Source organism: Indicator indicator, chromosome Z (assembly GCF_027791375.1).
Source record: "Indicator indicator isolate 239-I01 chromosome Z, UM_Iind_1.1, whole genome shotgun sequence".
Classification (NCBI taxonomy): domain Eukaryota; kingdom Metazoa; phylum Chordata; class Aves; order Piciformes; family Indicatoridae; genus Indicator; species Indicator indicator.
The window spans coordinates 36,547,396-36,565,289 of NC_072053.1; the positions used below are offsets into that span (position 1 = coordinate 36,547,396).

General features: G+C 35.7%; 1 protein-coding gene across 1 annotated transcript in view; it reads right to left on the reverse strand.

Annotated features, from left to right (window-relative positions):
• Window positions 1-375: 375 nt before the first annotated feature.
• The window catches only part of TNPO1 (transportin 1), a 56,244-nt gene continuing 38,725 nt past the window's right edge, over window positions 376-17,894 (reverse strand). Inside the window, exons 13-25 of the mRNA XM_054398050.1 lie at window positions 16,987-17,212; window positions 14,821-14,992; window positions 13,227-13,313; window positions 12,154-12,261; window positions 11,792-11,950; window positions 11,607-11,694; window positions 10,484-10,582; window positions 10,198-10,293; window positions 7,338-7,413; window positions 6,449-6,548; window positions 5,024-5,098; window positions 2,167-2,309; window positions 376-450 (exon numbers count right to left, since the gene is read on the reverse strand). Coding sequence (XP_054254025.1) covers window positions 2,202-2,309; window positions 5,024-5,098; window positions 6,449-6,548; window positions 7,338-7,413; window positions 10,198-10,293; window positions 10,484-10,582; window positions 11,607-11,694; window positions 11,792-11,950; window positions 12,154-12,261; window positions 13,227-13,313; window positions 14,821-14,992; window positions 16,987-17,212 — 1,394 coding nt within the window. The 3' untranslated portion in view covers window positions 376-450; window positions 2,167-2,201. The remainder of the gene's footprint in view (window positions 451-2,166; window positions 2,310-5,023; window positions 5,099-6,448; window positions 6,549-7,337; window positions 7,414-10,197; window positions 10,294-10,483; window positions 10,583-11,606; window positions 11,695-11,791; window positions 11,951-12,153; window positions 12,262-13,226; window positions 13,314-14,820; window positions 14,993-16,986; window positions 17,213-17,894) is intronic.

A 17,894-nucleotide genomic window follows, 5' to 3' on the forward strand; every position in this document is an offset into this window, starting at 1 on the left:
ATGAAATAATGTAGAAAACCCTTACTAAAAAAAAAAAAAAAAAAAAAGCCTTTTACTGTTTGTGACCCCCCCCATCCTTAGATTTCCTTTGTTGTGCGCAAAATAGTATTCCTCTTTACGTATCCCTATGATTCAATTATACGGTTCTTATTTTGTACTATTCCCCACAATATTCCAGAATGTGCTGTTTTGTGACTAGATTTATTTTTTATTCTTCTTCACATCCAGTGCAGAGTTGTAATAGGAGACAGATTTCCACCCACAAAGGCTCCAGATGTTAAGACATTTCCCAACATCGACTTAATGCAGTGACGGCAACACCTCCCTCCCGCCCCTCCCAGTAGGGTTGGGATTGTACTGTATTCCCTACTGGTTTACCCTTCCCCCCAGTAAAGGGTAGCATTTTCCCTGGGTGCAGAGGCTCCCCCATAGTCTCCCAGACTGAAGGACCTGTAAAAAGAAAAGATCAAAGCTATAGTTAAATCTTACCTCGAACCTTAACTGACAGATCTGTGCATAAGCAAATAGCATTTTTGTCTTTAAGTAATAGGTGCCAATCTTTAACTTAAAAATGAATTTATGCCTAGATTTTTTCCCCCTCAAGTCTGTTAAGAAAGCCCACTTATATGAGGTAAATTATTATTCATGAAACAACAATGCATCCTTTAATTCTACACTAACATTTCCACTATTGTGGCTAAGCTTAGATTTAAGATAAAAGCATCCTGTAAAGGTTAACAAACTTTTCCATTCTGCACTGAATTATGAGGTGGTTACGACATTGAGAAAGAGTATTCAACATATCTGCTACTGATCTAAAACTTCAGTTTTAGGCAGATTAAACAAGCCAGCCATAGTGTCTCCTCAGTTCAAACTGAGAATAATGGCAAATTGTGTCACTTTGGATTCACAGTATCACAGTGTATTAGAGGTTGGAAGGGGCCTCAAGAGGTCATCAGGTCCAACCCCCATGACAAAGCAGGATCACTTAGGGTAGTCTGCACAGGAATGCATCCAGGTGGGTTTTGAAAGTCTCCAGAGAAGGAGACTCCACTACCTCCCTGGGCAGCCTGCTTCATCACCCTCACTGTAAAGAGGTTTCTCCTCATGATGAGGTGAAATCTTCTGTGTACAAGTCTGAACCCGTTGTTTCTTGTCTTACTACTGTGCGCCACCAAAAAGAGCTTGAAAACCGTTACATCAGAAATAAAATGCTCTCATTATTCTCTTAATATGAACGTGTTTGAAATCGATTTGTTTAATCTATTTTTTCAGATCAAACATGTAATTCAAACATGATTTCTTATGCCACCACAGACTTAAAAAAAAAAATCTTAGGCTGACTTAAATGTTGTTCATTCAACGCTAAAACAGAATTGCACGACTCAATCCCATACTTTCAGTACAAAAATTCTACAGCAAGTATCAAGGTTACATATACACTGAATGAATAAGATTAATTTATCCTATTTTTTCAGTAGTATAATAAGCTCTTCGTAGTATCAAACTACCTCATACATGGGAAATTTGCTTTATATATTACACACAGATGAGATACAAGGTAAGATGGTATAATACTGTAACTATTTCAAAATGCACTATCACTGTTCTTTGCTGAAGATAAGTCATTCTCTGCACAGAACTGTAAACATTATGAATTGGTGCACAAAATAGAACATGGCAATAAACACATCAGCCTTCCCCAAATCAAGCTGTACAGTTATAGAATATTGGCATAACAGATTAGCATAACATCCTTTATTCACTGCAGAGATCATCTTGTATGTTGTTAGGAGAATATCGGACTTTTCATGGCTGAAAGGTGAAACCTCCTAATTCATATGACATAAGGAAACCCGTGTCTTTAATATGTCGCCTTGAGGATCACACTCAGTTTATTAGACTTGAATTGGCACTTTGTTATACCTACACTTCCAATCTTACCTTGATACACTACGTATCAAACATTCACTTATTTCTTACTCTCAACTGTAAAAATAACAGCCTTTTGCTGCAGCTATGATCGTTTAGGTATACTATCATCCCCCGTTTTCCCCTTCTTATAGGAAGGAAAGGTATCTGAAAAATTCTAGTCTAATTCATAGAATGCAAACAGGGAGGAAGTCTGATCAACAGCTCTGTTTGGCAAGGAAGATGTATGCTTACCTCTAATTATGGGACTGCAGCTACAACGCATGGGGTTAAACTCCATAGTAAGCTGCAAGGCGCTCTTTTAGGGGAAGAGGGAACTGGTCAGAGAAACGCCTCCAATTCTCATCCCCAACTTGATTTTTAAATCCATGAAGAATCTACAAATGAGAGGGGGAAAGTCAAGATAATCACTAAACAAAGGATATATTATTTATTAGCAATCTATGCAGTAAGTCATATATTGTTGGATTGTACATATGTTCATTTGAATTCTCCAATTTAATACTGAAATATGACTAAGAAAAAAGGAAGTCCAATAATGTCTTTCATAACTGAAGGGTGTTTCAAGGGTAGCATACAGATTATAGCTACTCATGCAAATTCCTGTGCATATACATATCTGTGTGTCTTTTAAATGAGTAAATTGACTTACAACCTAAACTTAGGCCATTTCAAAGTGCTGAGTATTTTATCAGTTGACACAGTTTATATATGGCTAAGATTCCTATATTCAGCTTTTACAAAAAACGTGTAATATAACATGTGAAAAAGATGAGGCAAAACTGCAGCCAGCATTTGACAGAATGAATACTGTCAATTTCTAGCACAAACACAGAAGCATCTTCTGAAAGCTATGTTTTAGCATGGAACCTGTTAAGATAACTGTCACTAAAAAGGAAGAGATTAAAATATTTCATGTTTGAAAGAACAGGAATCTGCAGTAAGCGACAGTCAAAAGCCAATGAAAGGGAAAAAACCCAAATAACAAGCCTACAGGTTTCAGTCCAGTCCTTCCAATAATACATGAAAACTAACAAAATGAGATGAAGCTATCAAAAAAAGCCTTAGTATTGTCAGCCTTGAAAACAGAAAGTTAAAAGACAAACATTAAAAAGAACAAAAGCAGAGGAAATTGCTTGCCCTTGTAGAAAATTATGCCAAGAGACTCTAAAACTTTTGTTTTTTGTTTTTTTTCTTTTTAAATTCAATGATACTGAATTGTGGGACAGTGTCACTGACATATCCTCACAGAAAAGGCACTGCCAAAGTTCGACCTCACCATACAAAAAGTTCATCCTCAACACAACATTCTCAAGCAGACATGTTCTTAGACATGATGTACTGATACTGACACTACAATGTCACCAGTTATCTTACTGCTTTTCTCCCCAAGACCTTTCATAAGCAGGCTCACCTCTCTTTCCTAGCCCAAAGACTCAGATTATCCAGCTGCCATGAAACTACTAAAATCTAAGAACATTCAGGTACAACAAAAAGAATGCTTTCTAATCTTCCAGTGGAGTTTTAGCAACTGAAATTCAGATACAGTCTTCAGATACCTTGCTTTTATGAAGTAATAAAATTCTTGCAAGTTGTGTTTTATGTCAGTGCTAAAAAGCTAAAATTGGACAATCCCTTTTTTTGTACTGTTCCTGAAGGGCATAATTGTTGGAAAAATATCTAACTGGAATTATGTATTAACAAGGAAGTAATCGAAAAAACCATGCAAGCCATCACTTGAAGAAAGCTTTGGAACCTCTCCTGCATGGTAAAAAACTCGAAAGAACGCACTTTAAAAAGCAAGGATATTCTTATGTCAAGTGACTAAGAACCATTGTGTCTAGTTTTAATTCAGTAGATCCTACATGGACAACTTGGAAAGAAGCTGAAAAAGAGGAGCTTAATTTAATAAAGAAAGTATTCACTCCTTAAGGACCAGTGCAGAAACACACATTTAGACTGCTTTGGACAAACACCATAGACAGCACCTGGACTTAATTTTAAGCTTGTAAAAATTGGCTGTTTCCTTCTGCTGACGCTAGAATACTCAACCGTTGTCCATGTCCCAGATCTTATGTTCCTTTGAAGGACACCATTTCTCTAAGAAGCTAGCTGGGACAATGAGATTTCTGTCTTTGCTCTTAAAGGTGGGATAGAAAAGTTCTGGCTTCTGTTCTGATGCTCACACATGGCATTACTTGAAGTATCAATACTGAAGCATGATCCTAGTAAGTACTTCGGAATATGCTTAATTTTTGCTTTAAGAGAAGTACCATGAACTTTAGATGTACATTCTTCTTAAACAAAACCAAACCAAAACAAAAACATCAAAAAAGAGGTTTCTCTTTACAATTTATATGGGGAGCCACACTGCTGAACAGTTAACTGCACCTGTTCAGGAACCTGAAATACGTATTTTTAAATCTAAGACACTAGCAGCAAAACAAAATGTATCACATTTTGAGTGGGGTATTCGTTGCTTGCTTTACACAAGGCAAACAGTCCTTTTGCTTAAATTCTGTTGACACTTTCATCTAGGTATGTATGTTATTTTCTTGAAACCTGCTCATTCAGCAGGAACTCTGAGGAGGATTAAGTAATCCCAAAAAGTTATTTTCAGCAGCACTAAGAGAAACAGATCAGGATACTACTGGAATATTTTTGCTTTGCAATTTTCTAGATATTTCTGCAAAATAAAGCAGGCATCTTTACAGCAAAACTTAAAAAGATCTTGAATCATAAAAATCTCATTTTCTAGAATAAAAGTATGGAATCCCTGTTCTTCCAAATGCAGGCAAACCATCGTAGGCTGGACATTATAAAAAGCTTTTGGAGGATGATTATCCCTTCAAACAAGATCTCAAATGGACTTTTCAATACTATTATTTGGAATAGCACAAACACATGGAGTAAGGTACAGGTTAAGAAAACCTCAGGAATTTATTGTTGCTTTGTCTGAAAATTTGCAACCTTGCAGAGAAGCCTTTATGACCAAATACATAAGTGTTCACAATGGAAAGAGAGCCATGAAAGAGCCACAAGGATCCAAAACAACCACCACAAGGAAATACTGTTTTATTAGAAACCTTACCTTACAGAACATGTCTCGAAGATCATCTTTTGGGCTAATCCATGATGCAACAGCATCACAAAAAAAAATAAAGTCCTATAAGATTAAACAATCACATAGGTTAGAGTATGTAATTTATAGGTCTGAAAGCAACACTTTATCTTCCTTCTATAAACCATGAGGGTCTCTGATCCTAATCCACAACTTGGTTTATGTATTTATTTTTCAGTTAATCCAGACAGTTACTGTATACCTAAGTATTTTGAAAAAGAAGTCGCCGAGTGCAGGAATATCTTTGCTTAATTGAGTGTTTGATTAAATAAAACCACAAAAAAACCCACCAAAAATCACCTAACAAAACAACATAAACAACTATTCCATCCCACACCACACTTGTCTAACATTCATTCTTTCAGTATACATACCAAGTTTGAGAACATCACCTTAATAACAAGCAATGAGCTCAAGACCACAGTCACAACACTCTCTCTTCTCATGCATTTCCAGATGGAGAAACAAGCTGGCTTGTTTCTTTAAGCACAACCAGAAGGGTTTTTTGGGACACGGAATTTTTAACAAACATTCAAAACTAAAGCCACTCCCAAGTCCCTATATATAGAAGTTCATGTATACCTTCTACCATACCATTGAAACACAAGTCTGTAATTATCAAGTTGATAATGCACATGTTTTGGGGTAGGAATTGAGGGTAACAATTAGAGACAAGAGATGGGATAATGAAAAAGCTCCTTAATTATCCCCTCCCCTTATACAAAAGAACAAATGGACAGCAGAGGGGGGAAATGTTAAGTATAGAGGAAGACAAACTGAAAATTTCCAAACAAGGTAGAGGGCAAATTTCTGGGTTTCATAAAGAATCACAGGTAGGGGGAAAATCATCTTCCTCTTGGAAAATACTACATTAGTACAGCTTTACTTTGGAGGTGCAGAGACTACAGACCAAGTCATACTCTGCTTTTCAGATGCACTATTTATTTTAAAGAGATGCATGTTCCCTGTCACATTGACTATTTAAGCAATATATCCAAAGTTGAGTGAGATCTTTCCCTGCCCAAGGTTCAATAACAAGGGAGTGGTTACTGTTCTCGTTCCACTTTTTTTTTTTTAAGCCTAGATTACATGTGGAAAATGGGACCATGACCTGACAGAAGTACCAAAATACAGTTATTTCAATCAAAGTTCATTATTTACATATTCTTTGTAAGTAGAAGACAAGAACTGAATTTAATGATACTCTTTGCCTTTCCTTTGCTAGGTGATCATGATATTATCATTCACAGTCTAAGCATTTTGGCCTCCCTGACCTCAAAATAAAGCTACCTCATCTACTACATGGAATCATGGTCAAGCTAAACTTCTATCATACTCATACTTCAGCTTTTGATAAACTTCACACGAGTAAAAAGATCTATTCATATATCTTACTTGGACTACTCCACTGGGGTTGACCGAGATCATGGTACATATCCCACGGAATGCTGAATCCTTTTCCTCATTGTCTCTTATGTTTCGCAGAGAGGTGCACCTAGCAAGGAAGAGAATAAAACTTAGGTAACTCTATTACTTTTTCTTCAACCACATCGAAACTAGATGACAGTATTTGATGGAATAAGTCACACTGAGAATATGATCTGAAACACTATTTTGAACACTTAGGCACTTGTTGCACACAGTCTTTTACTAGCATATTCCTATTCGGCACCATCTCCAGAATCTCGTTCTCCTGTTGCGCTATGGACAGTTAGAAAGTGTGACCTGTATTCCATGAAATACAAACAAAACATGTATCTGAAGTATCTATAAAAACTATCAGGAGAAGCAGAACATATAATACTACCACAGTATGAATCATGTCAGATACCACTTACAGAACAGTTATTTAACTTTTACAGCAGCAAGCAAGCTATTTTATACATAACAGATCTAGAAACATATACTCCTTACAGCAATTCAAGCCTCAGACTGAATTTTAAGTAAAGTAATGCAGTTTAAATTTTACAGTATTTGCATGCATTTTATTATCATTCTGGTGGATTTTAAAATGCTCTTTCATAGTCAAGCTTTAACACAGCAAGCATGTGACAATCTTATCCCATGCATAAATTAGTCGTTAGCCACAACATAAAGAATACATGACGGTGCTACTAAAAACTCACAAACCTGATAGGACAAGATTAGTCACATGGTTGGCAATGATTAAGGATTGAGATTTTGTAACCAACTGAAAATATATCTAAAAGTGAGATAGAGAGAAGAAAGAAAGAAAGAAAGAGTGAAGAAAAATGAATTAAAAAAAAAATTGAATAATACACACCAGGGTCTTATAAACTGCTGTAGCATGGGGGCCACCTCTTGAGGACAAACGTAACCAAGACGACCAATTGTTATTGCTAAGGTAACGCAATCACGGTTATACACCACCAAACGCCAACCAAGACATGAGCAAATGAGGGGGGAGGAGAAAAAATAAAGAAAAAACAACAAATAACTCAGAAACAGAAACCAACAGAATCTGTGTATGATAATAAACATAAGATTTCACCAGTGCTGTTTATTACCACCCCCTAAATATGAGGCAGCAACATATATGGTATACTCTCCAGGGTAAAAGAAAAATTAAAGTAAATGAGAGAACACCACAAACACAATTTAAAATCCAAAGGCTTTCTGATGTAAACAGTCATTCTGCCCTCTTCAGAGTAATTTCTTGCAGCAAATTTGCCTACCATGAATTGTGAAGCTTTTAATTCAATTGTAGTATTATGGATACTCTTCATAAAAAGGAGCTGACAATTTTCAGTTTTACTATCAAACATAGTGAACATTTTTTCAAGATTTAGATTTAATATTTTAACATATGTTTCAGTAAAAATACATTTCTAAACACTTCTACATGGAAAATATTGAGGTCTGAAAACACTTAACAGAAGGAACACTTCTGAAAGAGCACTAAATATTTGTCGTCTTCATAGTCCTGCAGAGGATTCAAACGGTTGCTAGCTCACAGCAACTGACTGCAGAAAATTCTTTAATCCCAATATTTCTCTTGTTGACAAAAGGTTTCCTTATAGAAGTCACAGAACAATCTGACTTCTGATACCAAGACATGATGACATTAAAAGCAAAATTGCTTAATCACACAATTAAGTAGTTTGTTGCTTTGTTCTGAGGGACAGAGTGAAGAAAATAATTGTCATGCAAATGTGTTTTAATGGTGTTTGCTCAACTCACAAAAGATTAATCTTTAGAAGGAGGAGAGGGTGGGGAACAATGTATTGGGATTACTTGAAGCAAAATACACAAATAATACTAAAATCCAGCAGATTTATGAAGCAGAGAAAGGAAATCTATATTCAAGGGACATACTATGCAACACTCTAACAGGCATTTGTGAACAGTTTCATGAAACATGCAATAAAGCAGATGATGCTTTCTCCAATAAAAGTTTGGTGTAGGATATACTAGCAGTTTCAAACATACTCATTCAATGAAAGCTGCAGCTCACTGTTAATGTACAGTTTTTGCTCTGATGTTACTTGCACTATAATTTTCATCAGATCTAACTCATAACACTGCATTTGAAGTGATATTTTCAAGTAAAAATACACTTAAGTTTTATCTGAAAATTCTCACAGCAACAGTGTGTACAGTGTATAGTAATCTCTTTCAAAGCTCAACTTTTTGGTACCTACTGGTTATTTTCTATGCAATTACTTTCACTCAGTGTTGTCTCTTATTTTCACAGGTGAAGTGTGCTCATTACATAGCAAACTAAAGCAGAAAACTAATATTCTTGCACATACTAGTGGCCACAGCACAATATCCCACAGCAAGCTTCTAAGTACACCACATTCAACATTTATTTGCAGTTATGCATTCACATTTAAAGTAACTATTAAGAGAATAAAAATAAAAATTAAAGAAATAAAAGAAAATTAAAAATAAAAATAAAAGTTAGTGTTTGGATGCTTCCAAAAATTCTCTAACAAAGATGGAAGCAAACACTTAAGGATGCCTCTCAGTTACAGGTATTACACATCTACCAGTGCAGAAGAAGGGTGTCAGGGCAGGAGCAGGGAGAAAGAAAATTTATATTGCTATACTATTCCACAGTATGTTTCACAACAAGTAGGTACCTTGCTCCAAAATTCTATTTTCAAAAAGTACCTATAACATTCCAGAAAATTAGGCAATTTTGACTTGAAGTTCACCTTCCATACTAAACAGGAGGAGGGGGGCAGAGAAAGGGCAGTTTTAAAGTTTAGAGAATACCAGAGCAAAAATAAGAATTGAAGAGCTCTCCAATTTATCTGTTGCTCACTTCAATATACCTGTTCTACTGAATTTGCATAATTTTCAATCACATCTGATATGACTAAACGACCATTCTCTTCCAATAGTTTTCAAGTATGAAAAAAATTAAAAATTTTCAATTAGTAAAATAGTTAACCACAAATCAGTTGACCTATTACTAAAGTTTTGCTTAAGTATGGAAAGTGGTCTTCATACCAGAACATGTCCTCTATAAATGCAAAAGAAACAAGCCTCAGAAATTCTGATTCATTAAGGCATTTGGGGATTGCTTCTAATTTGGAAGGCAAAGCTGTGGGCCAGAACATAGAACATGCAACTATTAGAATTCTCAGAAATTTGTTATGAAGTGACCAGGTAATAGAAGTTATATGTAATTTCAGTGGTGTTCTAGTAGAACTGCCATCACAGATCTAAATTTTTGTGTACAGTATTAAAGGTTTCTTTAAAAACACAACTGCATTTCTTGTACATTCAGTTCATTATTTGTTTTATATGCCAATTACATTTGTTTTCGGCACCAGACATATATATACAGTACACGTAGGTAAGGACATGCATATATTAAAATCTGGGTGAACCAAGTCTTTAAGTGTTACTGCATGCATTTGTCATTCAGCATAAATAAAACTGGCATAGTACTTAATAGATAAATATAATAAATGTTATAAAAGTGAGCAATAACTAAGAATCTAGATATATGGTAGATGGTTTACTCCAAGACTGAGACTTGTAAGAGCTTCTGCAAAACAGAGTTGCTTTCACTTATAAAACCAGTTCTGGTGTGGTTACCCTATGCAGATATTTAAATTATTATTAAATCTCTCATTTCCTTCATGATGTATGGTTCAGTTTTTGGGTACCTGTGTTCTCTAACAACGTCTTTGGTGTGTTGGGTCTGTTAATTATTTCTACAAGCTGGTGCAACACCATTGGAATATAAGGCTGCATCTCTATACCTGAAACAATCAAAAAAATATCCATTAATGTAGTTAATCTAAATAGATTGGGTACTTACTAACAATCTCAAATTTAATTTCAATTTTAACATTAAAGAATCACTAAAAAAAAACAAACCAAACAACCTAAAAAAAAGTCCCAATTAAACCATGCTGAAAGAGACACTGAAAGAGAAAAAAAGAATCTTACCCATTTGGATGGAGATTTCTCCAATTGCCCAAGTGGCGTTGTTACAGACAGAAATGAATTCAGGATTTAGGTTGGTTCCCAAAATTGGCATGAAATCAGCTAGAAAGAACAACATTTTACAGTCTCATCACACAATATAACCATCTTGTCCCATTACTGTACTGTCATGAGAGGTAGGAAAGACTTTAAAAAAAAATCATGTAAGCTTATTTAAATGCTTGGAAAGTGTTACAGATGAATTACAAGAGCTCTCTATTTCTGTTATATATCAGACTAACCTGGATTTCTGAGCCTAAGCAGATCAATGAAAATCTTTGCAAATTATGATTTTAAAGTGTTTCTACTAGGCTTTATCTGATGTAACTCCAAAAACTTTTCTTCCTCCCCTTGCCAGGGAGGGGTTAAAGAGTGGAAGAGGGATGAAAAAAAACCCACAGGTACCAGTACTTATAATACAGTTAAACAACCTCCAAATCACCTGAGTAATAACTCTGTATTCAGCTATGTTGAAAAAAATAATGAAGCCTAGAAAGAGCTCTTAACTTTAGTTGAATTATAAAAAATAAAAATTAGTCTCAAAGATAGATTAGAAGATCAGCCAAATATTTTAATTCAAAGCTTATTCCAGCATTCATTTGGTTAAATGTATCTCAAGAAGCTGCAATTATCATGGAAGTACGGAACTGATGCTACTCCCCTAACAAAATTAAAAACAGCAAAAAATAATAAACAAACCCAGACCTACCCTCTAGCCAAGTTTTCTGATTTCATAAATATGTATGCAATTCTATGTAACACTACAATCTAGTAGAACAAAAACTATACATTCAAGAATTTATCAAAGCAAGCATTTGTTCAGAATGGGAGTCTATGTACATCTGTTTTGCTCTATTCCAGAACAACATCATAAACAAAACGGAACTTTCACACTGTCTACAAATGTAAGAGCCTTTTAAATACACAGTTCAAAGGAAAAAATACTACAATTCCTTGCTGATAAAGGAAAATGAAAACTTATGACAGGAAAAGGCACCCCACAGAATAAAGAGCTTAACAATGGCTAAACCAGCCTCTTACCAATTTGTAAAGTAAGTTAATTGTTTAATATGTAAAACAAACATACCGATGCAAGGTTTAACATGCTGAAAACACGCCTTTGTCAGATCACCTAACAATGCAAAAGAACTCTGCCGTACCTCAGGCATTTTATCCTAAAGAGAGGAAATAAAAATAAGGCAGTTCTAGAAGTGTTTCTGATTCTCTGATGAAAAAAAAAAATCCTTGGATCAAACAAGCTACTCATCTCACCTGCATACATTGGTACATTAACGTCAGGATATTGCTACGAGCCACCAGCTGTTCAATGTTGCCTCCAAGTCCTTCAGCTAAACCACTGAGTAAATCAAGAGCCACAATCATAAAATCTTTATCTGGAGCCTCATATTGGTCTGGCTGAGCATTATGCAACTGCAACAATAAGTACACATTTTTAAAATGAATATTAGATTTTCTTAGCTGTATGCATAATCTTTTTTTTTTTCAGAACTGCAGCACCATTTATACATTCTGTAGTTACACTACAAATTTCCCTGCAAACTCGTAATTTTGTATAGTTAATACACTGGTTTAAGCAGATATTCAAAAACATCAGAATAGCAATACAAAAATACCATGGCTTGTGCAAGGGTTTTCTGCACCAGATTTACGCAACGCTGGTACACAGGTTCACAGTATGGAAGAAAGCCAGATTGCAAGGCAGTAGCAACCGATGACAGGCACTGCAATTAAAAGAAAAAACAAAAAGGAAAAGGAAAAAAAAAACCCAACAACAAACCAACCAGAAAAGAGTTACTACCTTTCCTCACACCCCTGAAGTACCTTTTATTTGGAAGAGGTAAATTAGAAGATACTACCATTTAAAGTATACCCACTAGTAACTGATGAACAACCTAGAAAGGCAGTCTCATTCGCTGACTTAAGCCAACTTCCAGCAAGTTGCTACTCTCCCCTACAAGTGGCAATGGTTTCAAACTGAAAGAGGAAGATATTAGGAAGAAATTTTTGAAGGTGGCGAGACATTGGCACAGGCTGCCCATGAAAATTATGGATGCCCCCTCCCTGGAAGTGTTCAGGGACAGGGTGGATGGGGATTTGAGCAACCTGAGGGAAGTTGTCCCTGCCATGTAGCAGTGGGGCTGGAACTAGATGAACTTTAAGATCCCCTCCATCCCAAACTATCCTATGATTCAATGAAAAATAGTTATGATAATTCAGCCAGCACAAGCACTAAACTTCAGTATCTCCATCATGTATCAGCCCTAACATGTTACTTCAGTTATGAAACTAGTTTTTCTAGAGGTATTTACCTTTTTCACATTCAGAAAGTACATATAATAGACTAAATCTTGGCTCATACTTTCAGGTAATCTGCCGATAGTTTTAAGAGAGATGAAGGTAGAGCAGAGAAAGAGAAATCAAGAATAAATAGAGAATGGGACGTTTCTTTTTTTTTTTTTTTCCCCCCCTAAAAGCATCTGAGCAAAGAAAACACTCCAGAATGGCAGAAATCTAAACATCATGACATTTCATTAGTCATGTAATTTTCTTACTAGTCAGAATATTTTCTGCACGATGGAGGATCCTTAGAACTGTAAGCTTTTATAGCTATACTTCCTAGAAGGAGCACATTTAAGTAGTACAATTCCTGACGTTTTATTACAAACATTCAAGTATTAACATTTACCTCTAATAAAGGGAAAAGATCTTTATCTTCATCCTTCAACACGTTCCACTTCTGGATTAATGGAGGCATTAGCATCTGAATATATTCCTGTTTAGGATGAAAATACATCAGCTGTTGAAACATTTCACTGCATATTATTTTATTTCAAAGACAGAAAATGCATGTAGTAAGATTTACTGTATGTATATATTCCATTTTTCAGAAAAAGAACAACCCTAATATACTGTAATTCAATCCCTGTTGTAATACATAGAAATAGTTTAGTGTCAGAATTTGCAATTTTTCTTGAGATGTTTTGCTGAACTATATAAGTTGTTTAGCAGAGGGGAATCTTTTTCTTCAAGTCTGGTTTCAGGCTACCTGCCTGGCTCATTACAAATCTGTGATTGACTCAGGGCCTATGGAGAATGTTTGTTCTAGCAATGCAATTTGGCTGTGCATCTACCGTAACCTGTTTTTCTCAACCATTTACCATTGTCCTGATCCTATGACCTTATCCCCTAAAGTTCTTCAAACTTCTTCCTCAAGCCATGAACAATCCATGACGAAAGTAATTTCCTGTTTCTCCAGAATGACACACTTACTGCTTCTGTATAGAGCTGTTGTTGTACCTTCCCTGTCACTGCACAGCCATAGTCACATGAATACTGAAAAAAGCATCCCTATAGTGCTGGTGTTTCCAGAAGGTATCTAAAGAGCCAGCAGATCTGGCAACTAATGCTTTGTACAAAGATAGAAAGTTTTAAGTGACTGAAGGAAGTCCCACCATCACCAGGAGCTCCCAGTTAGTTTCCTCCTGGTACTCTCCAATGCAAAGGAGGCCAGGGCCAGAGAGAGACTAAAAAAGAAATCCTTTGACAATGTGGAGTCTTGGATGGCAAGTAAAATGCAAAGGAAACAACTTAGTTTTATTCTAGTGCGTCTATGTTAAGTGAAGCACTATTAAAAAAACCAAACCAAACACAAGTTCTGATAGACACAAGAAATGCATGGCAGGTATGCATCTTCCATTAATATGCACACACTAAAAAACCTACCTCACTATATTTGCCTGTGTCAATCTGTGCTTTTTCTAACTGATACTGTGTTTTCATATATAAAACAAATGCCTGTCTCTCTCTGATAAAGCAATTTCTACTAAAGTCATGATCCAATGCATTGGAAAGAGACATACAGAACGTTTTAGCTATAAAGTGGTTAAAAAAAAAACAAAACAACAACCCCCAAACATGGCCATTAGAAATTAAAACACACATTCCAGCAGTCTCTCTAAAGTCACATTTCATATCTAAATTTCTAAGTTTAAAAATTCTGAGCATGAGGAAAAAAAACCACCAACCCCACCCCCCTCAAAACACCACAATGACAAGCACATTTCACAAGCCATCACACAAAAAAACGTTTATTCAAAATGTTGAATACTTGTGTAGTGGAAAAATTACATGCAGCTTATGTATTTTACTTGTAAATATTTAGTAGTACTGAAACCTACACAGAAATATCAGCATTTCAGGTTTATAACTAGTAAAGCACACTACAAAAAGCACTGACAGTTTTATGATGAGTGCTTCTACAGAACATAAAGTATACTTACTGGTTTATTTAGATGATGTCCTACAGAATCTGCTAGAGTTCCTATAGCATCATAAAGAATGAGAAGATTTTTATGCTGGTATTTACTAAATGCGAAGACCAAAGTGTCAAGTATATATGCAAGATAAGGAACAAGTTCTGTACAAGCCTCCTCTTCTAGAGTAGCAAAGGCACTGGGGGACAAAAAAAATGCAGGTCAGTTAGCATCTTGGAAAAAAACCAACAAAACAAAAAACCCCACAAATCCAAGATGACACCAAAATACCCCACACTACCCATTTCTGTTTAAATGTAAAACTGTGTTAAATCCTCACATTTATCTGAGATGGTTTCAAAACAGTGTTTATGAGATACCCTTGATGGATTTTGAATGAACACATGAAAAATTCATTCCTTAAGATTGTGACAGACACAATTTAAACATATTCCTGTAAACCCTTGTTACGCACATGCAGGAATCTCCTATCAAGAAAACCATTACTACAAGAAAACCTACAATATGCTAACTGAAATTTTAGAAACTACAATGAAAGCTATTTAAGTTAAAACCAGCCCACTCTATTGTATGCTGTAGCTATGCCTAGAAGCCCTAGTGCTGTCATCATTTAGGGCATCAATCTGTACTCTCAGAAATTCACTACATAGAAAAACAGATACAGAAAGCCATAAAAAACAATGCAAAGAGAGACATGAACAATTTTAGGCAGCCTTGGTCAAAGCACACATCATGGCATCATAAAAACTTTTCAAACACTTGATAAATTGAATGACAGCATTAAAAACTCCACCCAAAACTGCTTCAGAGAGATGCTAAGAAAAAAAAAAAAAAAAAAAAGAGCTATTGTAGTATGAACAGATTATTATTAGCCTGTCCCTGCACTAAAAATGCATGCATCACCATATGAGGTCAACAATCCTCTGCTAGTGTGCTGCCAAACACAGAAGTGCCTTTTTCTCAATACAAGGCAACTCTGAACACTAAATGGATAGCCTTCTTACTATGTTTAATATTACTTAATATTATTGTATTGTGACATTCTTTCACAAAGGCATATGACATAAGCAAGACAGCATGTTCCAGTAACACACCTTTTTGGGTGTTACCAACGGAAGGTGCAGTTCCTCAACAGCACCAAAAATTAACGAAAGTTACTGATGAAAACATACAAGTATCCTATGACCGATTTTTAGCTTGGTAGACTTTAACAATCTGCAACTATTCACTGTAGGGATGCAGCATTTTGCTCCTCTCCAAGAAGGATTGTTGTATTGCCTTCCAATTTAGAAAGCTAAGGATTATATAATAGGTGTATCATTCTTAGAGTTTCCAAGACAGTTTATTTTTAGCTGCAGAAGTAATTTTAAGGACTCTGCTCTAAAGAAAGAATTTCACAGAACTGAGCAGATGTTAAAGCGTAATGAATCTGCTAGTCAAATTTTTTAAAAGGTTTAGAGACAAAAAGGTAACAGCTCTTAATACTCAAATCTTACTAAGTACATTTCATTGAAGTCATTGTATCTGTTCTCAGGCAAGGATACATCTACTCCTTTTGTGCAAAACTTAGCACAACAGCTTTGACCTCAGCCTTGTCCTTATGCACAACCAATATCTGGGAGCAGGTTATAATAATCATCATAAAACATGCAAATATTTTGAAGTAGCAAGTCTTAGAGAATACAACAGAGAGTAGACTCAGCTCTGCTTATTTTGGCAGTTTGCTGTAGACACTCCTGCCCCACATGAACTGACATGAAAGATTTATTTGATGAGCTTCAAGCACAATAGATGCATTTATTCCCATTCTGTTCCATTAATGAAAAACATTTATTTATTTTAAAAATACCGGCAAATAAGGGAGAGAAGGGAATCTCATCTCCCAAGATCTCCCTTGAAGAGAAAGAATATCCCTGGAAACAATCATAACCCAAATGTTTTGGTAATCGTAAACTAAAGAAAAACAACATCAGTAATCCAATGACAGGATAATGTTAAATTGAAATTATTATTGACCCAGTTCACAAGCATATTAAAAGCAAGCCAGATTTCTGGTCAATGAATCGTCACACATTGAAAATAAAAAAAGCGTCACAAAATACAGGCATTAAAATAGTTTCCCATGAACAAGGGATGTTACCGATTGAGCTTTTTGCTTTCGCTTTGGCTTACCTGCAGGCAGCTTCTTGTACTCTCTTGTTGCTATCTAGGATACGCTTTAGCAACTCAGTCATTAATGGCTTCAAGTATGTGTCTGGGGGTTGACTAACTACCCAGTGTGCATAGCGACTAAGAGTCCAGCATGTAATGGAGCGCACAAGAGCCTTTTTGTCAGAGAGGCACTGAATAAGGTGAGGGATCAGCTCAGGAAGATATGGAATCATACCCTGCATGCAGCCTACAAGAAAAAATATAGCTATTAGCAGTACCAGAATTAACAGAAAATTCTCTTGTTTTCTGGTTCCTATAAAGAGCCTACTTTCATTCTCTATTACATAGAAATACATTTTTACAATACACAAAGCAAGTCTGGGTAATTAAGTCCTAGAAAGAAAGCTTAACGTAAGAATAATTTAAATCCCCAATTAAACACACACTCATTTCAACCTCAGTGCTTCCCCAGTCTCCAGAAATCCTGCTGTATTAAAGGTCAGTATGGCAAGTGCATCCAAAAGAGTTTATAAAGCTTGAAGATCGTATCTTAGTCTACTCACAGTGATCAACACAACAGAGAAAGATTTGGTCTTGACCACAAACCATTATATCATTAAACAAGCATTCACTAAGAAATTTAAATTTCTTCCTGGTTTGGCTAATATGGAATTACTGACCAGCAGTAACAGCTACATGTTTCAAGTCAGCAATAGCAGCAGTACACTGAGATTTGCCAAAAGTACTAACTTTTACCTTACTTGACTCGAAATCAAAACCAACAGAAAAGTTTTCTAGTATCAAAGAAAAACTTATGTTCACTAGGCAGTGTAGAAAAAGAAAGATAATCCAGGTGAGGACCCAAATGTATTTCTTCATCTTGCAAAAGGGGCAGAGATGTGGCCAGCAGGACTAGGGAATTCATTCTA